Source organism: Metopolophium dirhodum, chromosome 9 (assembly GCF_019925205.1).
Source record: "Metopolophium dirhodum isolate CAU chromosome 9, ASM1992520v1, whole genome shotgun sequence".
Taxonomy (NCBI): domain Eukaryota; kingdom Metazoa; phylum Arthropoda; class Insecta; order Hemiptera; family Aphididae; genus Metopolophium; species Metopolophium dirhodum.
The window spans coordinates 16,143,958-16,163,976 of record NC_083568.1 but is presented as its reverse complement, the minus strand read 5'-3'; the positions used below and the strand labels follow the sequence as shown (position 1 = coordinate 16,163,976).

General features: G+C 27.2%; 2 protein-coding genes across 3 annotated transcripts; both read right to left on the bottom strand.

The window, feature by feature from the left end:
* Positions 1 to 5,703: 5,703 nt before the first annotated feature.
* On the bottom strand, positions 5,704 to 9,366 carry LOC132952805 (UDP-galactose transporter senju). The gene is made up of 5 exons (XM_061025242.1): positions 9,027 to 9,366; positions 8,274 to 8,388; positions 7,172 to 7,218; positions 6,598 to 7,085; positions 5,704 to 6,538 (listed from the first exon to the last, which is right to left on the bottom strand). Exons 1-5 carry the CDS (start codon positions 9,115 to 9,117, stop codon positions 6,266 to 6,268), a joined length of 1,014 nt encoding a protein of 337 aa, XP_060881225.1. The 5' UTR covers positions 9,118 to 9,366; the 3' UTR covers positions 5,704 to 6,265.
* A 6,468-nt stretch (positions 9,367 to 15,834) lies between these two features.
* On the bottom strand, positions 15,835 to 18,917 carry LOC132951884 (lariat debranching enzyme). Of its 2 annotated transcripts, none has more exons than XM_061023921.1 (8): positions 18,626 to 18,917; positions 18,349 to 18,564; positions 17,999 to 18,290; positions 17,814 to 17,914; positions 17,109 to 17,244; positions 16,634 to 16,848; positions 16,095 to 16,546; positions 15,835 to 16,029 (listed from the first exon to the last, which is right to left on the bottom strand). In XM_061023921.1, exons 2-8 carry the CDS (start codon positions 18,543 to 18,545, stop codon positions 15,920 to 15,922), a joined length of 1,503 nt encoding a protein of 500 aa, XP_060879904.1. In that variant the 5' UTR covers positions 18,546 to 18,564; positions 18,626 to 18,917; the 3' UTR covers positions 15,835 to 15,919. The 2 variants fall into 2 exon arrangements, with proteins under 2 accessions (XP_060879904.1, XP_060879903.1); XM_061023920.1 differs by having other exon boundaries at positions 18,633 to 18,917.
* Positions 18,918 to 20,019: the final 1,102 nt, after the last annotated feature.

Sequence of the window (20,019 nt, the reverse complement as noted above, 5' to 3'; positions counted from 1 at the left end):
AATCGTTATTCTTTGTTATTTAATATGTAATTTCGTCCATTGCAAATTTGAAAATAATAAAACTATAAAAAACTGTGTTTTATATTTTTTGGTTACAGAATAACCCGCTTACGTGGAACATTGTTTTAAATTTTCAATCCTTAGCTATAAAAGTTAAACATTTTATACATTCTTAACTACAAAAGCGTTTTTAAATTTTAAATTTGATAAATGTTGTCAAAAATTGAACTTTAAATGCTTATAAAAAAATTGTGCGTATGTATTTTTAATATTTGTCAACTACTATATTGTAACAATATATCAGGAGCCCTCGTATTAATTTTTCACGCTTTTTCACCCTACAAGTAAAATTGTATAGACAATTATAGAAAAAAAAATTAAAAAGGTGGGTAAGTGGATGTCGCTCTGCTGTACAGTAGGTTACAAGTGGATCACTGTAATGGATGGTGTTAAATTTGAATTCAATGATATAATATCATTGTATGAGAAAAACGATTCTGAGCGAAAACCGTCAGTCAGCCTATGATATTACTAAGTATATTTGATGGTATTATTGTGAATAAAGTAATTTATAATATATAACCTATTTACGTGGAGCCTAAGAGCCTTGTGTTCAATTTACAATCTTTAGCTATAAAAGTTGGACAATTTATAAATTTTTAACTACAAAATAATTATTAAATTATAAATTTGATAAATGTTGTCAAAATTCGATTTTTAAATGCTTATAAAAAAAAATTGTGCCTATGTATTTTTAATATTTTTCAACTGATATTGTATTAATATATCAGGAGCCTTTTATTAAATTTTTACACTTTTTGGCCCAACAGATAAAACTTTATTGATATTTATTGAAAAAAAAACTAAAAAAATTTAAAACTGAAAATGTCTGTAAACAGCTCAAAAAGATTCAAAATATTTTCAAAATTGTATGGTGTACAGAAAATGCTAATATAAACATTCAGTGAAATTTTCAAGTATCTAAATTCGTTCGTTTTTGAATTACAACAAAATAAGGAAATCGCTACATGAGAAATCGAGTGAATATCCAATGTTGTAAAAATTTGAATTTCAAACGCTCATAAAAATTTAATTTGACTTTCTTATAGACACTTTTTTTTTGATAAAGGTAGACAAACTTATGAGGAATCTTGTATTACATTTTAAAACCTTAGATTTAAAAAGAAAAATTTTTACGAATTTTTAACTCAAAATAATTTGCTAATTTTCATGATTTTTCCATATTTTGTCAATTTATGAACTTTGAATGCTTAGAAAAAAAAACTGTGACTAAGGATTTTTAATATTTTTCATCTGCCTTTGAAACAATATACTAGGAGATTTCTATTAAATTTTCAAGCTTTTTTGGCCAACAAATAAAATTTTATTGATATCTTAAAAAAAAAAACTAAAAAAAAATGGAAAATGAAAATGTCCCTAAACAGTTCAAAATAAATCAAAATATTTTGAAAATGTTATAATGTATAGAAAATGCAAATATAAACAACCAGTGAAAATTTCAAGTATCTACAGTTATTCGTTTTTGAATTACAACAAAATAAGAAAATCGAGACATCGAGTGAATATCCAATATTATAAAATTATGAACTTCAAACGCTCATAAAAATGTAATTTGACTTTCTAGTAGATATTTTTTTTTTGATAAAAGTGAACAAAATTATAAGGAATCTTGTATTACATTTTAAAATTTTAGATTTAGAAAGAAAAAATTTTATGAATTCTTAACTCAAAATAATTTGCACATTTTTGTCATTTTTACATATTTTGTCAAGATTTGAACTTAAAATACTTATAAAAAAAAATTGTGACTATGGATTTTTAATATTTTTTAAATATCATTGTAACAATATTAGGAGCCTTGTATTGAAATGTTCAAGCTTTTTTACTCAACAAATAAAATTGTATAGACATTCATAGAAAAAAAACTAAAATAATTTGATACTGAAAATGTCCATAAACAGTTCAAAACAATAGAACATTTTTTTTGAAAATGTTATCGTGTATAGAAGGGCGAGACCGTTTTCGACCAAAAACGTACCCTTCCCTTTTCGGCCGATTCACTTTTCGACCAAAACAAAAAGTTTTGTAATATGATATTATGTAGAATAAATAATTGATATATAATTTTTGTAAAATAGAATACCCATTATATTATATTAACATTTTTTTTTTTTATTACGATTATTACGATTTATTATATACGATCGGTGATCGTCGACTGTGATGGTTATACCACCATAATAATATATAGTTATTTCAGTATAATAATTTATGTAGTATGTACCTGCAAGACTGATCGTTATACGTATTGTAGAGAGTCACTATCTTTCTTAATATTATATTATACACATTACTATTAGACTTAATAATTATTGACAAAAATTGTATATTATTATGTTATTCTTTTTATAAAATATTATGCACAGCGTGTGACATATTAACACAAAACTAATGTTAATAATATATAGGTATTCTTATATTTAAATTTTTTTTTATATTTTATTTTACAATATTTTATTTTACAACATTTTATGTAACTTATACTTTAAATAATTTTTAAAATTATAATTGCCACAATTTTACAAAAATTATAAACCAATTATTTTGTTTATTTTACATATCATATTACAAAACTTTTTGTTTTGGTCGAAAAGTGAATCGGCCGAAAAGGGAAGGGTACGTTTTTGGTCGAAAACAGCTATGCCCGTATAGAATATGCTATTATAAACATTCAACAACCAGTAAAAATGTCATGTATATACATTTGTTTTTTAGTCACACCACTCACACCAAAAACCAATTTTGCGTAAAAATACCCGATTTTCCTCAATTTTTCTTTATCTCTAACCCTGCGCTTTCGAAAACTATTAGGAATTTTTTACTTTTAACCCCCCAGAGTACCAACTAGATTCACTTTCATATCAGAAAAGGTACTGTTGAAGAATATATAAGCATTTTTACTGTCGTAAAAGGTGATGACAGACACAAAAAAAACACACATCATTGTAATCAATACATTCATCGCTCCGCTCAGAATCTAAAATGGTGAACAAACGGGTACCGATTTGCTTTACTGCAGTACCTCGATCATGTTGTTCTAATGGATGTGTTATAACTCAAAACTTATATTTGTATTCAATGATATATCATTGCATACGAAAAATGATACTGAGAGGAGGCGTTGCGTCATCCTAGCATACTTGTAAAATGATCAAATTTAATAATTAAAAAAAATTGAATACAAATCGAGAATACCGTGGCTATATAAATAAATAAAATAGCTTAATAGCATAACTTTCACTTGACCTATTTTTTTTTTTTTTTTGATGGACGTAGACAATTTTTTTGGAATTTTTCTATAATAATTTAAAATGTTATAGCTTTAAAAAGAAAAAAAACTTTTATGAATATCTAACTGAAAAATAATTTTAAAAACCCTATAAATATAGCTTAAAAAGAGTCAAAATAGTTTGAAAGTTTTAGTAGTTTTACCATATATGGAAAGTGCTATAATAAAAATATATGGGGAAAATTTCAATAGTATCTATACGGTTATTTGTTTGGGAATACAACAATATATCAAAAATCAATTAATGGGAATTCGTAAATTTACCGCTGAATATCAAATATCGTAAAAATTAGAAATTCAAACGCGCTCATAAAAAATACCTTAAAAATTACTTTTCGGTAAACTTTTTTTTGTTTAAGATAGAACAATTTGTGGAGAACTGGGGAATCTTCCATTAAAATTTCTCATGTTGGCTATGAAAAGAAAAACTTTTAAGAATTCTAACTGAAAAATATTTGTCTAATTTTGAACTTTAAATTCATATAAAAAATAATCGTAACTTTGTACCTTTAATATTTTTGATCTATTATTAAAGCTTCTTACCCTTGCGATAAATTGTCAAGCTTTTTTACTTGATAAAAGTTTTTATCGTTATTAAATAAAAAAAAAATTACAAAATTTGAAAAACATGTCAATTAATATTAAATTTTTTTTTAAATTTTATTTTAAATGGTAAAAAGGTTTGCGCTGCCACCTTTGTTTCTATAACACAATTATCAATACTAGAATTGATTAAACATTACCTATTATTAGTTGGAGGGGAGGGGGAGGCTATCTATTAAAAATGCTGTGCATATTTTGGACCTAAAATTCCAATTACTTTCATATTGTGTCTTTTTTTTGTAGGATACAGACATACAGTGATGATTAACTTTAGTTTAAACTTTGAATAACTTAAAAGTAAAAACTACATTTTTGGAAATAAAACTCAAAACTTTATTTCTTACAATATTTCATGTGATATCTACCATTTTTTTTTAAACCACCCACTTATAATTTTAATTTTAGTATTTCACAATCTAAAGTACTTTTCCATAACTAATACTGAATATTGAATTATTAAATAAATAGTTGTTACTCATATATTGATAAGATAAGTGCAGTGGCAAGGAATACTAAGGTAAAAATAAATAATTATATTAAAACACAATATAGAATTGCAATGAATAAGGAAAACGATGTTAGGCCATGTGCCATTTTGAAAAAAAAAAATGAAGAAATATGACACTAAATAAAATAAATTGTTTTTAACCTAATATGTAATACAGAAGAATTGAATGTAGTATTCATAACTTTTTTTTTTTTTTTTAATTGAGATAAACAATCTGTACCTTAGGGGCACAATAAGCTTCTTCATGTACTAATTTTATTTTTAGATCAGTGTGGATAGTGTGGTTTGAGACGTAAGGAGGGGCATTTAAAAGTTTCCTGAGTGCTATGTTTTGAAAGGTTTGATTAAAGATTTATATATGAGCAGTTTTGTGTTGATATTAGTGTAATTGTTATTGTTAATAAATGTTTTGAGGAGGCGTAATCGAGAGTTTAGGTTTAGTCGTTTAGATTTAATATGGTGGGCCCAGGTTAATCTTCGATCTAGAGTTAGCCCAAGATATTTTACTGTTTGAGAGTTTGGAATAGAGATACCATGGATGGAGACAGCTGGGCAGGGTGAAAGTCTAAGGGTAAAAGTACAATGCACGGATTTTGATTGATTGATTTTCAACCGCCAATTGGTATACCAATCTTCCATGAGAGAGAGGTGATTTTGGAAATGGTGGGAAACAATAACCGGGTCATTATATACTGAGATTATAGCTTTATCGTCAGCGTAGTCAGCAACTAGCGTGTAGGGGGAAGTGGGTTATTCAGAGGCGTAGATGTTATAGAGCACAGGCAAAAGAATCCCACCTTGAGGAACACCTGCCGATATTTTGGCTATACTGGAGATTAAATGATCAGGAAGTATACAGGATGTCAAAATTTTTTCAATTTGAAAAGGAGCCCGTCGTGCCAGACCCTATCAAATGCTTGAGAGATATCGAGAAAAACACAAGTGCAATATAATTTTTTTTCTAATGCATACGAAATTGCATCTACAACTCTATGAACTTGATGGATTGTTGAGTGGGTAGATCGAAATCCAAACTGAGAGTTGGGAAGAATAGAATTTACAGTTAGGCATGGTAGAATTCGTTTGAGTAAAAGTATTTAGAGGATTTTAGCGAAAAAAGGCAACAGACTAATGGGTTGATAAGAAGAGATGGAATCAGGAGGTTTATTGGGGTATTCATAACTATACAAATATTTCCATAATACATAATATTATCATTTATTACAATTTAATACAATAAAAATAAATTTAATTTGTCTGACTATATTATACTGGTAACTAAAAAAATTGGTATAGTTAGCTAACTTTTTTATAAAATAAACAACTTGTATATTGACTAAATCTATAATATCACATCATATTTTGTATTTATTTATATTTACGAGTAAAGCTCAAAAAACAGAAATCAGAATAATATTATAAAAGTTAGTTTGATTACAGTAGAATACATAGTATATGGGTATAATGACTTAGTTTATTTTAGAGGATTACAATCATTACTTATACAAATAAAAAATAGGAATTATAATACAAATTATTATTAGGCAATATTATAATACAAATGTTTTGGTTTTCAAATAAATTATGATAATATTACTAGTCAATAGTGATATATTACCTAGGTCCTAGGTACTTAGGTATTGAAAGATAATAATAATAGAAACATTGATACAAAATATTTAATTAACATAAAAGTTACAAGTATACATTATTTTGAAGAAAGAAAATTAAGTAAGTAGATAAATATAATATTTTATTCCAATAATTTTTTATTTAATTAAGTTTTAAATATTAATCAAATTTTTATTACTTTTAGTATCTGGGAGTGTACTTTTTGTAATAGGGTGTTTGGCATAAATAACCACAGAACATGAAACAATACTTACAGCTGACACAGTCTGCAAATTAATTGGGTATCCTAGAAGTACCCATGACAATACGGCAATAAGGACTAGTTCGATTGCTGTGGCAAAAACCTTTATGATTGAATTTAAGCTGTGTAGTAGTAAACTAGTTACGACGCCATACATGGCACTGTTTATTATAATATATATGACCTAAAAAACAATTGTTTTAATTAATTAACAGTAAGAAATAAGTACAATAAATCTCATACCATATAGTTTTTAAAAATGTCTATTTCAGAGACATTGCTTTTTGTTTCATTATGTTTAAATGTTATCCACAATAATAAATTACAAAGTATTGAATCAGTGTACATATATATGTTTTGCACATAAACATTTACATTTACACCCTGGCCTTTTTTAAGTAAATATTCATTGTAGACACCAGCTAAACACGAGCAAAGTATTTGAGTCAACATCAATAATATACTAATAAAAAAACCATAAGACTGTTGTCGAATATTGCCCTCCATTTTCATCTCTTTTATCATACATCCAATAGTCAAAAGCACTAAGGATAACCATTGTATTTTGCTGAGATCCTTTTTAAATAAACACTGATAAACAATACCAGTGAGTATGACCCGTAGTTGAAGAAGAATAAAATATGTAGTCGGGTCAAATATTGATAAGTTCACAAATGCCAAATTATTATACAGGCAGTAGAGAAGTGCCGGTACCATGTAGAGAAAGAGTACTAATAATAAGATATCCAAATATACGTACATAAGAATTAAATATAAAATGTAAATAATGTTTTAATATAAATCTATAAGTACTGACCTGTATAATTTTCTCTAGTCTGATCTATAATATTTCTTAAGGGATTGCTGTAAATAAAAATACATAATTATTAAAATTTAGGATGAACTAATACTAGAATAATTGATACTCAATATTGGCCAATATAGGTGGTATTGGTTTTTTTTCTAAAACCAATATTTGAAACGAAACCATAAAAATAAGAAAAATCCATCAACGTAATATTACAAATGCATTTCTTATTATTTATTTTGTAAGTACTTATTTACTATTTATTTTGAATGTTTGCATATGTTTATTTTTAATTTTTAGTGAAATAATATTCGTTTATCTAATATTGGTTTGTGGTATTGGTTTTATTATAATATCAGTTTATGGACTTTGCCAAAAATGTTGCTTTTAAGTATATCAGGGCAGTGACATGCTGAACAGCTATTTTTTGAGGCAATTGCCTCAGGGAAAATACGGGTGGGTGGGTTTCTAGATGTGCAACTGGGCACTAGTCTGATCGTACATTTTAAATATCATATAAATGTATACTATTTGTTAAAGTATCAATTGAGTACGAAAAACCTGATGGTGGCAGGGTGGGTGGTCAAATTGTATATAGTTTGCCTCTGAAAAATGTTCTGCACGCCACTATATCAGGGTATCATCAGCCATCAGGTACCTACTACCTATAAACAATGATATCGATTATCGGCCCTCCTTAATTGAAATATAATTTTTTTTAAGTAAAATATTTAATTCAATCATCTATTACATTAATTCAATTCAAATATTTATTTAATTTGTTTTGGGATTTTAACATCAGATACAATTAAATATCCGACAGAGCATAATGAAATAAACTAGTTTATTATACCATGCTACAGAGTAGGGACTAGGGAGGGAGGTATATTTAGGAATATTAACTATTTTATTTTTACAAGAGATATTCATATTTTATAGAGAAATCATATGTACGATATACCTGTTACTATAAACTACAATGAATTAAAATTATATTTTGTAGGAATGTTAGTTATACTAATTGTAGAACTATTAATAATATTAATCTATTATTACTTTATCTAGGTAAATAAATATAAATTATATTAGGTATTTTAAAAATTTCACTTACTCTTTACAAAACAAAAATAGGGATATAACTAATTTTATAACTTCAGTTAAAATAATTACTGACACAACGTTATAATTATAAGTGCCTTTATCTTGTGATAATTTTACTAACAATCCTGCAAAAGAAAAAAAAAATGTTTAAAACATACCATTCGAATCAAAAATGTCTATTATTTATATCCAGGGGCAGATAGGGGGACCTATGTGGACATGGTAATTTCCCCTACAGGCAATGACTGTTAATGGTCTCAAGACTCAAGAATGCATGCGCGAGTTCTATTAAAAAATGTATACATAATTGGGTATTGACATTTTATACTTGTATATTTTTATATAATAAACAGTAAATTAGTACAAATATTATTTTTTATATTGTATAAATGTATGCAAACATGTAATGAAAATGTTTGTGGGGAACGACTTTTATTGAAATAGATTTATTTTTATAAAATTAAAAATACATATACCTATATGTTCAACAAATTTGTTAATGCCTTTTTTGTGGCATACTCTGTGTGGAGAGTCATTCATAATAATGTGGCCTTTTAAATGTTTTTATTGTAACAAAAAAAAATTGCTTCTCTGCCTCTGTCGTAACAGTATAGGTAGGTATTTAATTTTTTTTTTTTTTTGAAAACATTAGAAATTATATACAATCAGTCAATCAGATAATTTAAATTTGTGAATTTTTCTATGATTAATGGAGTAAGTACTTCAGAGGGCAATAAAAAGAGAGAAAAATGTGCATTTTTACCGTGGTTCATTGACAGTGCTATGTACAAGACAAATACGACAAACGATGTCTTAGTGGGGAACAAACTAGCAAAATTGCTGGATTTCCACATAGCTGTTGACGGGCTAGAGTATATTTTAAGAAATTACATAACACGTTGAACGCGAAGTCGTGAAATGAACTGTAAGTACTAAGTGTAGGAGTGAAAATAAATATATACAAAACAGTTTATAGATAAAAAATACTGAAATATTAACAAATTACAACTACGTACAGTCTACATTTTTGAAAATTAATAAATAAGAAATCGTTGATGAACGAACACTTAATATGATGGATACTTGATAAATGATAGTGGAATAACATAAAACATTACGATACGGACCACTGTATAGTGTATGCGTGTGATAACACCTATAAAAAAAATAACCGGAAATATCGTTGATAAAACAATAATGTGTTTTTTTTAATCACTCCGACTTCTGGGAACATTACAATTTGTAATCCTCGACACTCGACACTATATAGGTACTCTATAGACTATAGTACACGTATTATAATATCTCAATGTGCTACACTGCTAAAGACTTTATATATAAAAACATATTATATACTAGGTCTACAGAGTATGATTGTAAATTTGTAACACACTAAAACTGAAAACTATTTTCATATAGTCTGTGCCTCTGTGGTCCTAATAATATACAAGTATTTATGTGACGTATGGATTTTTATCAAGTACCAAGGTGCATTGTGATTCGTGGGACGTAGATATAATATATCTATATTGACAATATCATACAGTAGGTACCCGTACCTATGAAAATCACTAGTCAGTAGCCCTAATTCAAAATATAATGGCAACATTTTAGTGAAGTTTTTAAATGTAATATTAATAAATATTAGCCTTGCTCGGCTCGCCGTGGTTCAAAAATAAAATTGAAAAAACACCAAACATTTTTTTTTGCATTTTTTAAAAGTTCCTACCAAACGAAAGTGCCACTACTAATGAGCTGCTCTCCTCAAATATTCATCACTATGTATAATCTATTGTAAACTGTTCTTTTTTTTTTTATGTTTCAATATTTTATATTTTGTCATTCTATATCATATTTAATTATTGTGCCGTTACTGTACCTACAGATTGTAAATGTTCTTATAAAAATTCTAAAAAAGCCATTTTGTAGTGTTATTTAATTACAATATGAATAAAAAAAACAATTTTGATATCGGTTCAAATGGTTCAATTTTGAATGGATAAAAGCAACTTCTACTTTTGTCATAAAAATGTAAAATTGTATGGTTTTCAGTTTTTCACACTTAAATAACTAATGCTAATCCAATAGAGGTACCTACCTAATCACACTACTCGTTAAATTGTATGTACCTGATATTTTTATTTGTTTTATAATAGTGTTCAATATATCCACAATGAACTGCTATAGTGCTATCGTAACATCGTTGTTATGCATAAGTCGGTTCTATAGGGCCGTGTTTTTTTTGTAACGAAATTAGAACTATAATTAAAAAAAGGTGGGTAAGTGGATGTCACTCTGCTGTCAAGTCACTGTCACTGTATAATGGATGGTATTAAATTTGAATTCAATGATATAATATTGTATACGAAAAACGATTATGAGCGGTGACGGTTTGTCAGTATGGGTATTTTATATTATATAATATATTTATATTGCTACTATAGCTGATCCCGTGCACTTCGTTGCCCGTTAAATGTACCAACTCTATACGACTCAAACTTTGTTCAATTCGTTATTTGATATTCGGTGTATGACAGTGGTGGATCCAGAGCTTAATTTTGGGAGTGACATGGGGGGGGGAAGGGGGGCAAAAGTACAAAAAGTTCCTAAATTGGCTAAATACAGTGTAAAACAAAGGAAAACTACAGCGATTGGTGGGGGGGGGGAATGTCCCCTTTTCCCTCGCCTTGGATCCACCACTGGTGTATGGTGTTCAAAATTTATCTTAACTTTTCTGCTGCCCGGAATAAAAACTCTGATTCGCAGCAGTATATATTATCAGGTAGGCAATCTACCTGCGGGCTGCGGTAGATCGCGGACCCAGTGTTGTTTGTACGTAACTGTATGATTTAGCTCTAAAGTATCAGTTATACCAAGTTTGATATAATACGGTGGATAAATATAATCAATTAATAAATAATCCTAACCTAACCTAACCATACTAAAATCCGGTGAATAAAAAAAAACCGAATTTAACCCTTTTTAAATTGGCCTCTCTTCTTCCCTGCAGAGGTCTAATCTGCACACAAACATTTATTTTTATATATTCATTTATTCTCAGCTCTATGAGTTGCCTCACGCTCTGCCTATTCAAGCCTTCGCAGTTCGACTTGTGGAAACGTCTCGTTAAGTCTAGCTACTTTCATAGTTCGAGCTTTATTAGAGCTTTGGGAAAGATTAGATTTACGCTTATAATTATACATAATTCTTAGTACGTGCTTTTTCTACACTTCCGAAAAATACAGTACAGTGGTTACTATTATGTTTTTACTTTAAAAATGCTATACTTGGAAACAATTCTAATTTACTAAATAGAAAACAGAATCACGCTTCCAGGACTGATTAATTGTTTTTTGCTAAACTAAATAATTATAATAATTATTGTTTGAATGTTATTTATTTTCAGCCAGCGACTATTTCTTACTAAAAAAGGTATAGGCGGTATACAATTTACACATTTTTTTAAAATTAAAATTAAAATTAAAAAATTCACACAATATATATCTTTATAAATTGTAGCCTATGTGTTATTCTGATGTATATAATTATACATGGCTTAAGCTATATTATTGTAAAGTTTCATTAAAATCCATTCAGTAGTTTTTACGTGAAAGAGTAACAAACATATACTTACAAACTTTCACGTTTATAATATTAGTAGGATTACTTATTACTTTTTATTAATACGCGGTAGCCGGTAAGTTGAAATAATATTATAAAATTACAACAAAATAACTAAAATCGTTATTCTTGGTCATTTAATATGTAAATTCCTCCAAATTTGAACATAAAATAACTATAAAAAAAACTGTGATTTATATTTTTGAGATTTTTTGGTTACAGAATAACCTACTTACGTAGGAACCTTGTTGTACGTTTTCAGTCCTTAACTATAAAAGTTGAACATTTTATAATTTTTTAACTACAAAATAATTTTAATAAAATTTCCACTTTAAATGCTTATAAAAAAAAAATTGTGCCTCTATATTTTTAATATTTTTAAACTGTAATTGTAACAATATATCAGGATCCTTGTATTAAATTTTCACGCATTTTTATTTTTTACCCAACAAACAAATAATTGACAATTATAGAAAAAAAATTGAAAACTTGAAAAAGAGTCAAAATATTTTCAAAATGATAAATGGTGAATAGAAAATAAAAATATAAACATTCCAGTTTGGAAAGTACCATCTTGATCCAATTTGCTAAAATATAAGATACTATATGTTGAAATCGAAGTACTCCTTATTCTGGTAGAAATTTTGTATACCGGATTAAAAAAAAATAAACACAATTGTAAAACCACTAGCTTCCTTGCTCTACTCAGAATCTAAAACACTCATCATTGTATAATTTAGTCACAATTTTTTTATTAGCATCTGAAGTTATGTGGCTATGGAAATAAATGTTGTGGCAAAGAGGAGTGAAATACCAATGAAGAGACGGATAGATAAAATAGAGAGTGGCAAGAAAATAGCTGGCGTGAAGGAGACAGAGCTCTACAGAGATATAGGAAAGGGTGGCCATCCCCATCATGTTAAAGGGTGTAACAGAAAGAATTGACCAAAAAAAAAAAAATTTGATGCTACTTAAACGTATGACGAAAATTGATAAAATTATACGATTAGTAAACAGTTTTAGAAATATACCTATGTTAGCAAATTTCCAAAAATAATATTTTTAAAAAAGTTATTGCCTTCCAAATTAATTTAATCGAAAAAATATTGATATTTGAAAAAATTCTAAGAAATAAACTACTTGACTTAGATAAATATTTTTACCATCCAAATCGTTCTTATAATGAGATTCACAAATTGGCTATTTTGAATTTATTGATAAAAATTTTAATCAAATTTAAAATTTTTCATTTTCAGTATTAAAAAATAAAAATAATTTTTTTGTATTACACATGTAGCGCAAGTGGCTATAAATTATATATAAAAAAAATTTTAGATTCTGAGCGAAGCGATGAATGTATTGATTTTACAATGATGTGTGTTTTTTTTTTATTTTTTTTTTTATTTTTGTGTCTGTCATCACCTTTTAGGACAGTAAAAGTGCTTGGATTTTCTTCAATAGTAACTTTTTTGATAGGAAAGTGAATCTAGTTGGTACTTTGGGGGGTCAAAAGTAAAAATTTCCCAGTAGTTTTCACAAGCGACGTGAAAAACAAAAGAAAAATTAAGGAAAAACGGAAATTTTTACGCAAAATCTGTTTTCGAGAAAATCGATTTTGGTTTTTGGTGTAACTCTAAAACAAATGACCGTAGGGACATGAAATTTTGACTGAATGTTTATATTAGCATTTTCTATACACCATAAAATTTACAAAATATTTTGACTCTTTTTGAGCTGTTTACGGACATTGTCAGTTTTCAATTTTTTTAGTTTTTTTTTCTATAAATATCAATAAAATTTTATCTGTTGATTAAAAATGCTTGAAAATTTAATAGAAGGCTCCTAGGTTATTGTATCAAAGGCAGATGAAAAAAATTAAAAATTCTTAGTCACAGTTTTTATTTATAAGCATTTAAAGTTCAAATTTTGACAAAATACAGAAAAATCACGAAAACTATTTTGAGTTGAGAATTCATAAAAATTTTTCTTCTTAAATTTAAGATTTGAAAATGTAATATAAGATTACTCATAAGTTTGTCTACCTTTATCAAAAAAAAAATGTCTACAAGAAACATAAATTAAATTTTTATGAGCGTCTGAAATATATATATTTTTACAACATTTGATATTCACTCGATTTCTCATGTAACAATTTTCTTATTTTATTGTAATTAAAAAACGAATGACTGTAGATACTTGAAAATTTCACTGAATGTTTATATTAGCATTTTCTATACATGATAAAATTTTTAAAATATTTTGACTCTTTTTGAGCTGTTTACGGACGTTGTCAGTTTTCAATTTTTTTAGTTTTTTTTTCTATAAATATCAATAAAATTTTATTTGCTGGGTAAAAATTCGTGAAAATTTAATATAAGGCTCCTGATATAGCATTCTAATAGTAGTTAAAAAATATTAAAATACATAGGCACAATTTTTTTTTATAAGCATTTAAAGTTCAAATTTTGACAACATTTATCAAATTTATAATTTATTAATTATTTTGTGGTTAAAAATGTATAAAATGTTTAACTTTTATGGCTAAGGATTGAAAATTTAAAACAAGGCTCCACGTAAATAGGTTATATATAAATTACTTTATTATAATAATATCATCAAATATACTTGGTAATATCATAGGCTGACTGACCGTTTTCGCTCAGAATCGTTTTTCTTATACAATGATATTATATCATTGAATTCAAATTTAACACCATCCATTACAGTGACCCACTTGTAACCTACCGTACAGCAGAGCGACATCCACTTATCCACCTTTTTTAAATATTGATTAGAACAAAAGTTATTCCAAAAGTCAGTTCTATCTGTTACCCTTGTATATAGTATATACACTACCTGACTATCCCGGATTTGCTTGTCTGCAGTTTTTTTTTGTGGCAAATTCATGTATATACCAATATACCTATACTGTATACTATATAGTCTACCTTAATTTTGTTTTGTTATTAATGTAGGTAATATAGTCAGTTTTGGGCTGCCGTCGGTGAGGGCGTGTTGACTCATATAGGTACGGATTTCCTTGCAATAAAGGTATTATCATTACTGAAGTGTAATTTTTTTCTATTATTTTCTTTGCTGTTCCCATTATTTAACAAAGTGGCCATTCCTACAATAATCAATATCATTTTTAAAAAACATGTGACTAATTTTATTCAAATGTATCTTGTATCGCGATACTTCAAAGCCAAGTAGGTATCTACTAATAATGTAATAATATAAAATAATATCATAATATTTATGAGTATCTTGACCAACCCTGGATGTATCTCGGTGATTTGGTTTGAGTGTATCTCAGTTTACGAACAAATCGGCGTCAGTGTACCTAGTTTTGTGAAATAATTCAACTTAGATGAGCAACCGCAAGTCGCTTGGTGTATTTTTTAACGTGGTTGAAACTAGGTGCTTGCTCTCTAAGCTTTTCAGAAATCTCTAAGAACAAATTCTGAGATTTTCGTCAAATCTAATTGAGTTTTTTTTTAATAAATAAGCAACACACGCATTTGGTTTTAAGACATAGGTAGTTACTAGTTTCTTGATTCGAGGCCATAAGCGTGACAATTTGATGCATGCTTGTAACTTATTGGCCCGAGTAATCAACGGAAACCATTTAAATACAAAAAATAATAATACTAATTTCTACTATAACTATTATAATCTGCAATCAATGGCAATCATTTATAAACAAAAAAAAATTTTAATTCCCACCGTAAATCTCAAATCCCTGTTTGACCACCTCTTTAAATAAATGCAAATATGGTAAAATTCTTTCTTATTGCACATCTAGATCTAGAAGAACCACTATTCCAAATTTTAAATTCGTATGTTTTGTAGTTTTTGAGACAAATACAATGAATGAGTGAGTGGTATTTGACTTATGTATATATACATAATTGGGAACAAAAGATGGAGAAAAAGAAGATAGAACCAAAATATATACTATGTATTGTTACAATCATAAATTATTTATTAGAAAATAAACATTTAAGGTGTGAAAAATTCAAAAAATAAATAGTACTATTCACAGTCATTTTCATAAGTTTGTTGATAATTTCTTCTTTTTAAAGATTTTGTTTTAGGGGTTGTATTATTTACTTCAATATTTATAACATTATTTTCAACAGCATCTAAAAAAATGTTTGGTAAGTTATAATAAAATATAAAAATATTTTAAGTATTTTATATCATTTACCTTGTGGTTGGTGAACATCTTCACACGATTCTTCTGTAGATGTATTTGGCATTATTATGCTTGAGCAATTATTCAAAAATGAGTTTTCATTAATATTTGAAAATGTGCTATCATTTTTTGGTTCGGGTAGCACAAATGGAGACATTGGTAATTTTTCTGAAGTCTTATCTATTAATTCGTCTTCATTATTTGAACACACAGTAGAGTTTACAAATGATGAAAATGTAGAATCCATTTCAGGTTCGTTTTCAGTTAAGTTAGAACGAGACCACTGCCCTAATAATAAAGCAAGAGGGTCGTCTATACATAGTTTTTCACAAAAAGTAGTTGTCTGAGGATTTATTTTAGATTTATAATTTTCAAGAGTAATAAAATTGTTTGGAATTCTCAAGTCATGAGAGAACATGTTAAGAACAGCTGTCTTTTCTTCTTCAGTTGGTGTAAAATCATACCTAAATATAAATTAATCATTTATTGTAAATACAATTGCAGAAATGTTGATACAAAGTTTAATGCAAATTAATAGTTTATATAAAAACCTTTCTGAAGCAGAAGGTCCCGGTAAATAATACATGTTACTGTTAATATTTAACAAATGATTGGTAAGATGCAAAATTGAAAGCCATTCCAGGTCATACATTAAATTAATTGATTTAGAATCATCATGAGGAACATCTAAAATCTGTAAGAATCTTTTTTTTGGCAAACACTTGTCAAGCGACAAGAATTTAGTACATTTTTTCTCCATTTCTTCCTGTTAATGTATAAATTAGATAATATTATTAAGTAGCTGTAAACATTAATAATAAACAATTATGCATCTAATAAATTTACTTCTTCACATCCTGTCTCTTTTCAATCATTAAATATAAAGGTTTATTAATTTACATTACATTTTACTATTTTAGTTCTATCATTAGAACACATAATTATTTCAAAGCAATGCGAGTTTATCATATACAACACATTTTTAGAAAGATAGTATAAAATTAATATCACTAGAAACATAGTTACATTATCGTCTGATGTATGGTTTACTATGGCAGCAAATTTACAATGAAGATGAGCGGCAAACCAGTATTTTGGTTTTAATGCATCCAATAATTCTCTTGTGGGTTTACTACCCAATTTGCCTTCATTAATATCTGTTCTATAACAATGAAAGCAAATGTAAATGTAAATTAATGTTTTTTAGATTCTGAGCGGAGCGAGGAAGCTAGAGGTTTTACAATGGTGTTTTTTTTTTTTTTATATTCTGTATACAAAATTTCTACCAGAAGGAGTGCTTTGATTTCAACATATAGTACCTTATCTTTTAGAAAATTGGATCAAGATGGTACTTTAAAGGTCATTTTTCGATTTTCTCAATAGTTATTTAATGCCACAGGAAAAACTACTGACAAATTACGAAAAACCGTTTAAAATGGGATTTTAATTTCTAAAAATGTGTGTACCACCGTAGCAAAAAAAATAAAATATTATAATATTATAATATTAATTCTACTTAAAGGCTATAATAAAAAATAAAAATAATAAACCCTCTCCGCCCAGAATTGTTTTTCTTATACAATGATATTATATCAATGTATTCAAGTTTAATATAATCCATTATACATTGTCCCACTTGTAACCTATATACAGCAGAGCAACATCCACTTGCCCTCTTTTTTTTTTTATCTGGACTAATATATATTTTAATAAACTTTTAACTTTGCTTACTCAAAAAAAGGTTTGTATTTAAGTAATTGTTTTACATTGCCATGATTTTCTATTCCTTGAGGCCAATCGTGTGATAACATTATGTCAATTGGTTGTTGCAGCTGTAAATATAAATTAAAGCATTTATTTTAAGGTATTTTGATACATATCTAATTTAAATTAAATTAAAAGTTGTTTATATTTACTTGTTTCAATCGAAATACTTCCAATTGTCGAATATGATATATACTTCTTTTTGTTTGTTCAGTATATGGTTGTTTTTCAAATCTACCTCGCATATAATCATTAGATTTGTAAATACCAGATAATCCTCCAATTCGAATACCACCAACATTAATTACACCAGCCAAACCTATATAGTATATATTGGGTGCAGCCCAGCCACCATAGCTTAACTCTTGTAAGTGATTGGAAGCTTCGTGGTTTCCGCCAATAAATAAAGTTAAAACCGGTGCCACTAATTCTCCGGTATAATATCTGTAAAAATGTATTTCTTTTATTTTAAAAACAAAATAATTTAGTCTCAATAACTAACTTGTGAAAAGTGCACATTTGTCTATATTTAAGTGGAACTGCCATCGCTAATAGATCTTCATTATTTCGTGTTGCTTGAAAATCGCCACAGCATATTAGCAAATCTACTTTTATGTTGTCACGTTTTTCAATCAAGTTTATTGTATTGTAGATTTGCTGGAGCTCCCCGTGAGCACATCCTTCAATGGCAATTTTCATTATGCTTATATAATGATCTCTATAGTCAAATAAATTATTTAGATACATTAAAATTAAATAATAATAATATAAATACTAACAACTCACTTCTAACACTTAAAACTTGAAAGGTGTATGTACTTTATACAAATGTACCATGTACTTCAAGTTTCTAAAACTCAAACAAGTAGAAATTATTAAATGAATTACTTAAATATAACTATATTTTTAGATCATGTACTAGTAACATAGTAGTATAGGGTATATTGTTTTACTTATATAGTTTTACGTCTGAATATAATAAATTATTATAGTTTTACTAGGTATTTTAAAATTTAAAATTTAAACTCATAATAACATTAAACTTTTAAGCATGTTAAATGATAGTGATAACTGATAATCATGATTTAATATAATATACCTTAAATCATGGTGATAATGCATAGGCAGCTGGACAGTGTGGAATATTCACAGATACAAAACACATATTTTTGGGAATATTTAATAAATCTTAATTCGCGATCTGTCCATAGAGTCCATAATAAGCACGGATATAGATACTATATTTAATCGTGGCATGAACTTGTTGCATTAAATTTTCACGCTTTTTTACCCAACAAATACAATTTTTTTGATGTTTATAGAAAAAAAACTAAAAAAATTGAAAACTGACAATGTCCGTAAAGAGCTCAAAAAGAGTCAAAATATTTTCAAAATTGTATGGTGTGTAGAAAATTAAAATACGAACATTCAGTAAAATTTGCATGTATCTGCAGTTATTCGTTTTTGAATAACAACAAAATAACAAAATCACTACATGAGAAATCGAGTGAATATCCAATATTGTAAAAATATGAACATTTAACGCTCATAAAAATTGTATCTGATTATTTGCTTGGACATTTTTTTTTTTGATAAAAATAGACAAACTTAGGAATAATCTTGTATTACATTTTCAAATCTTAAATTTAAAAAAATTCCTGTTTTTCCTTAATTTTTATGTTGTTTTACCCGGCGTTTTTGAAAACTATTGAGAATTTAAAAATTTTACCTCCCAAATGCACCAACTAGATTCACTTTCCCATCGAACAAGATACTGTTGAAGAAAATCAAAGCAGTTTCACCCCCAAACCATGATGACAGACACAAAAAAATAAAAAATACACATCATTGTAAAATCAATACGTTAGAATATAAAATATGAATAAAAGAAAAATATTTAAATGAAATAAACAACAGTGGAAAAATATGTTCTTTTTTAAGCTTAATGGGCTAATGTAATGATTTTTTTCCCGTATCCCCGCAGCTAAAATTAATATCGACATTTCACATTTATTGTATTATACGGGCTAAATAAGGGTTTTACGAATTCTTATTCTAGAACAATATCATAATTAATAGTGAATATTGAAAAATATGAATAAAAAAATGCTTTTATCAAGATTTTATGTTTAGCGTCTGTACACTAATTATTGAGCTCAAATTTATACAATAG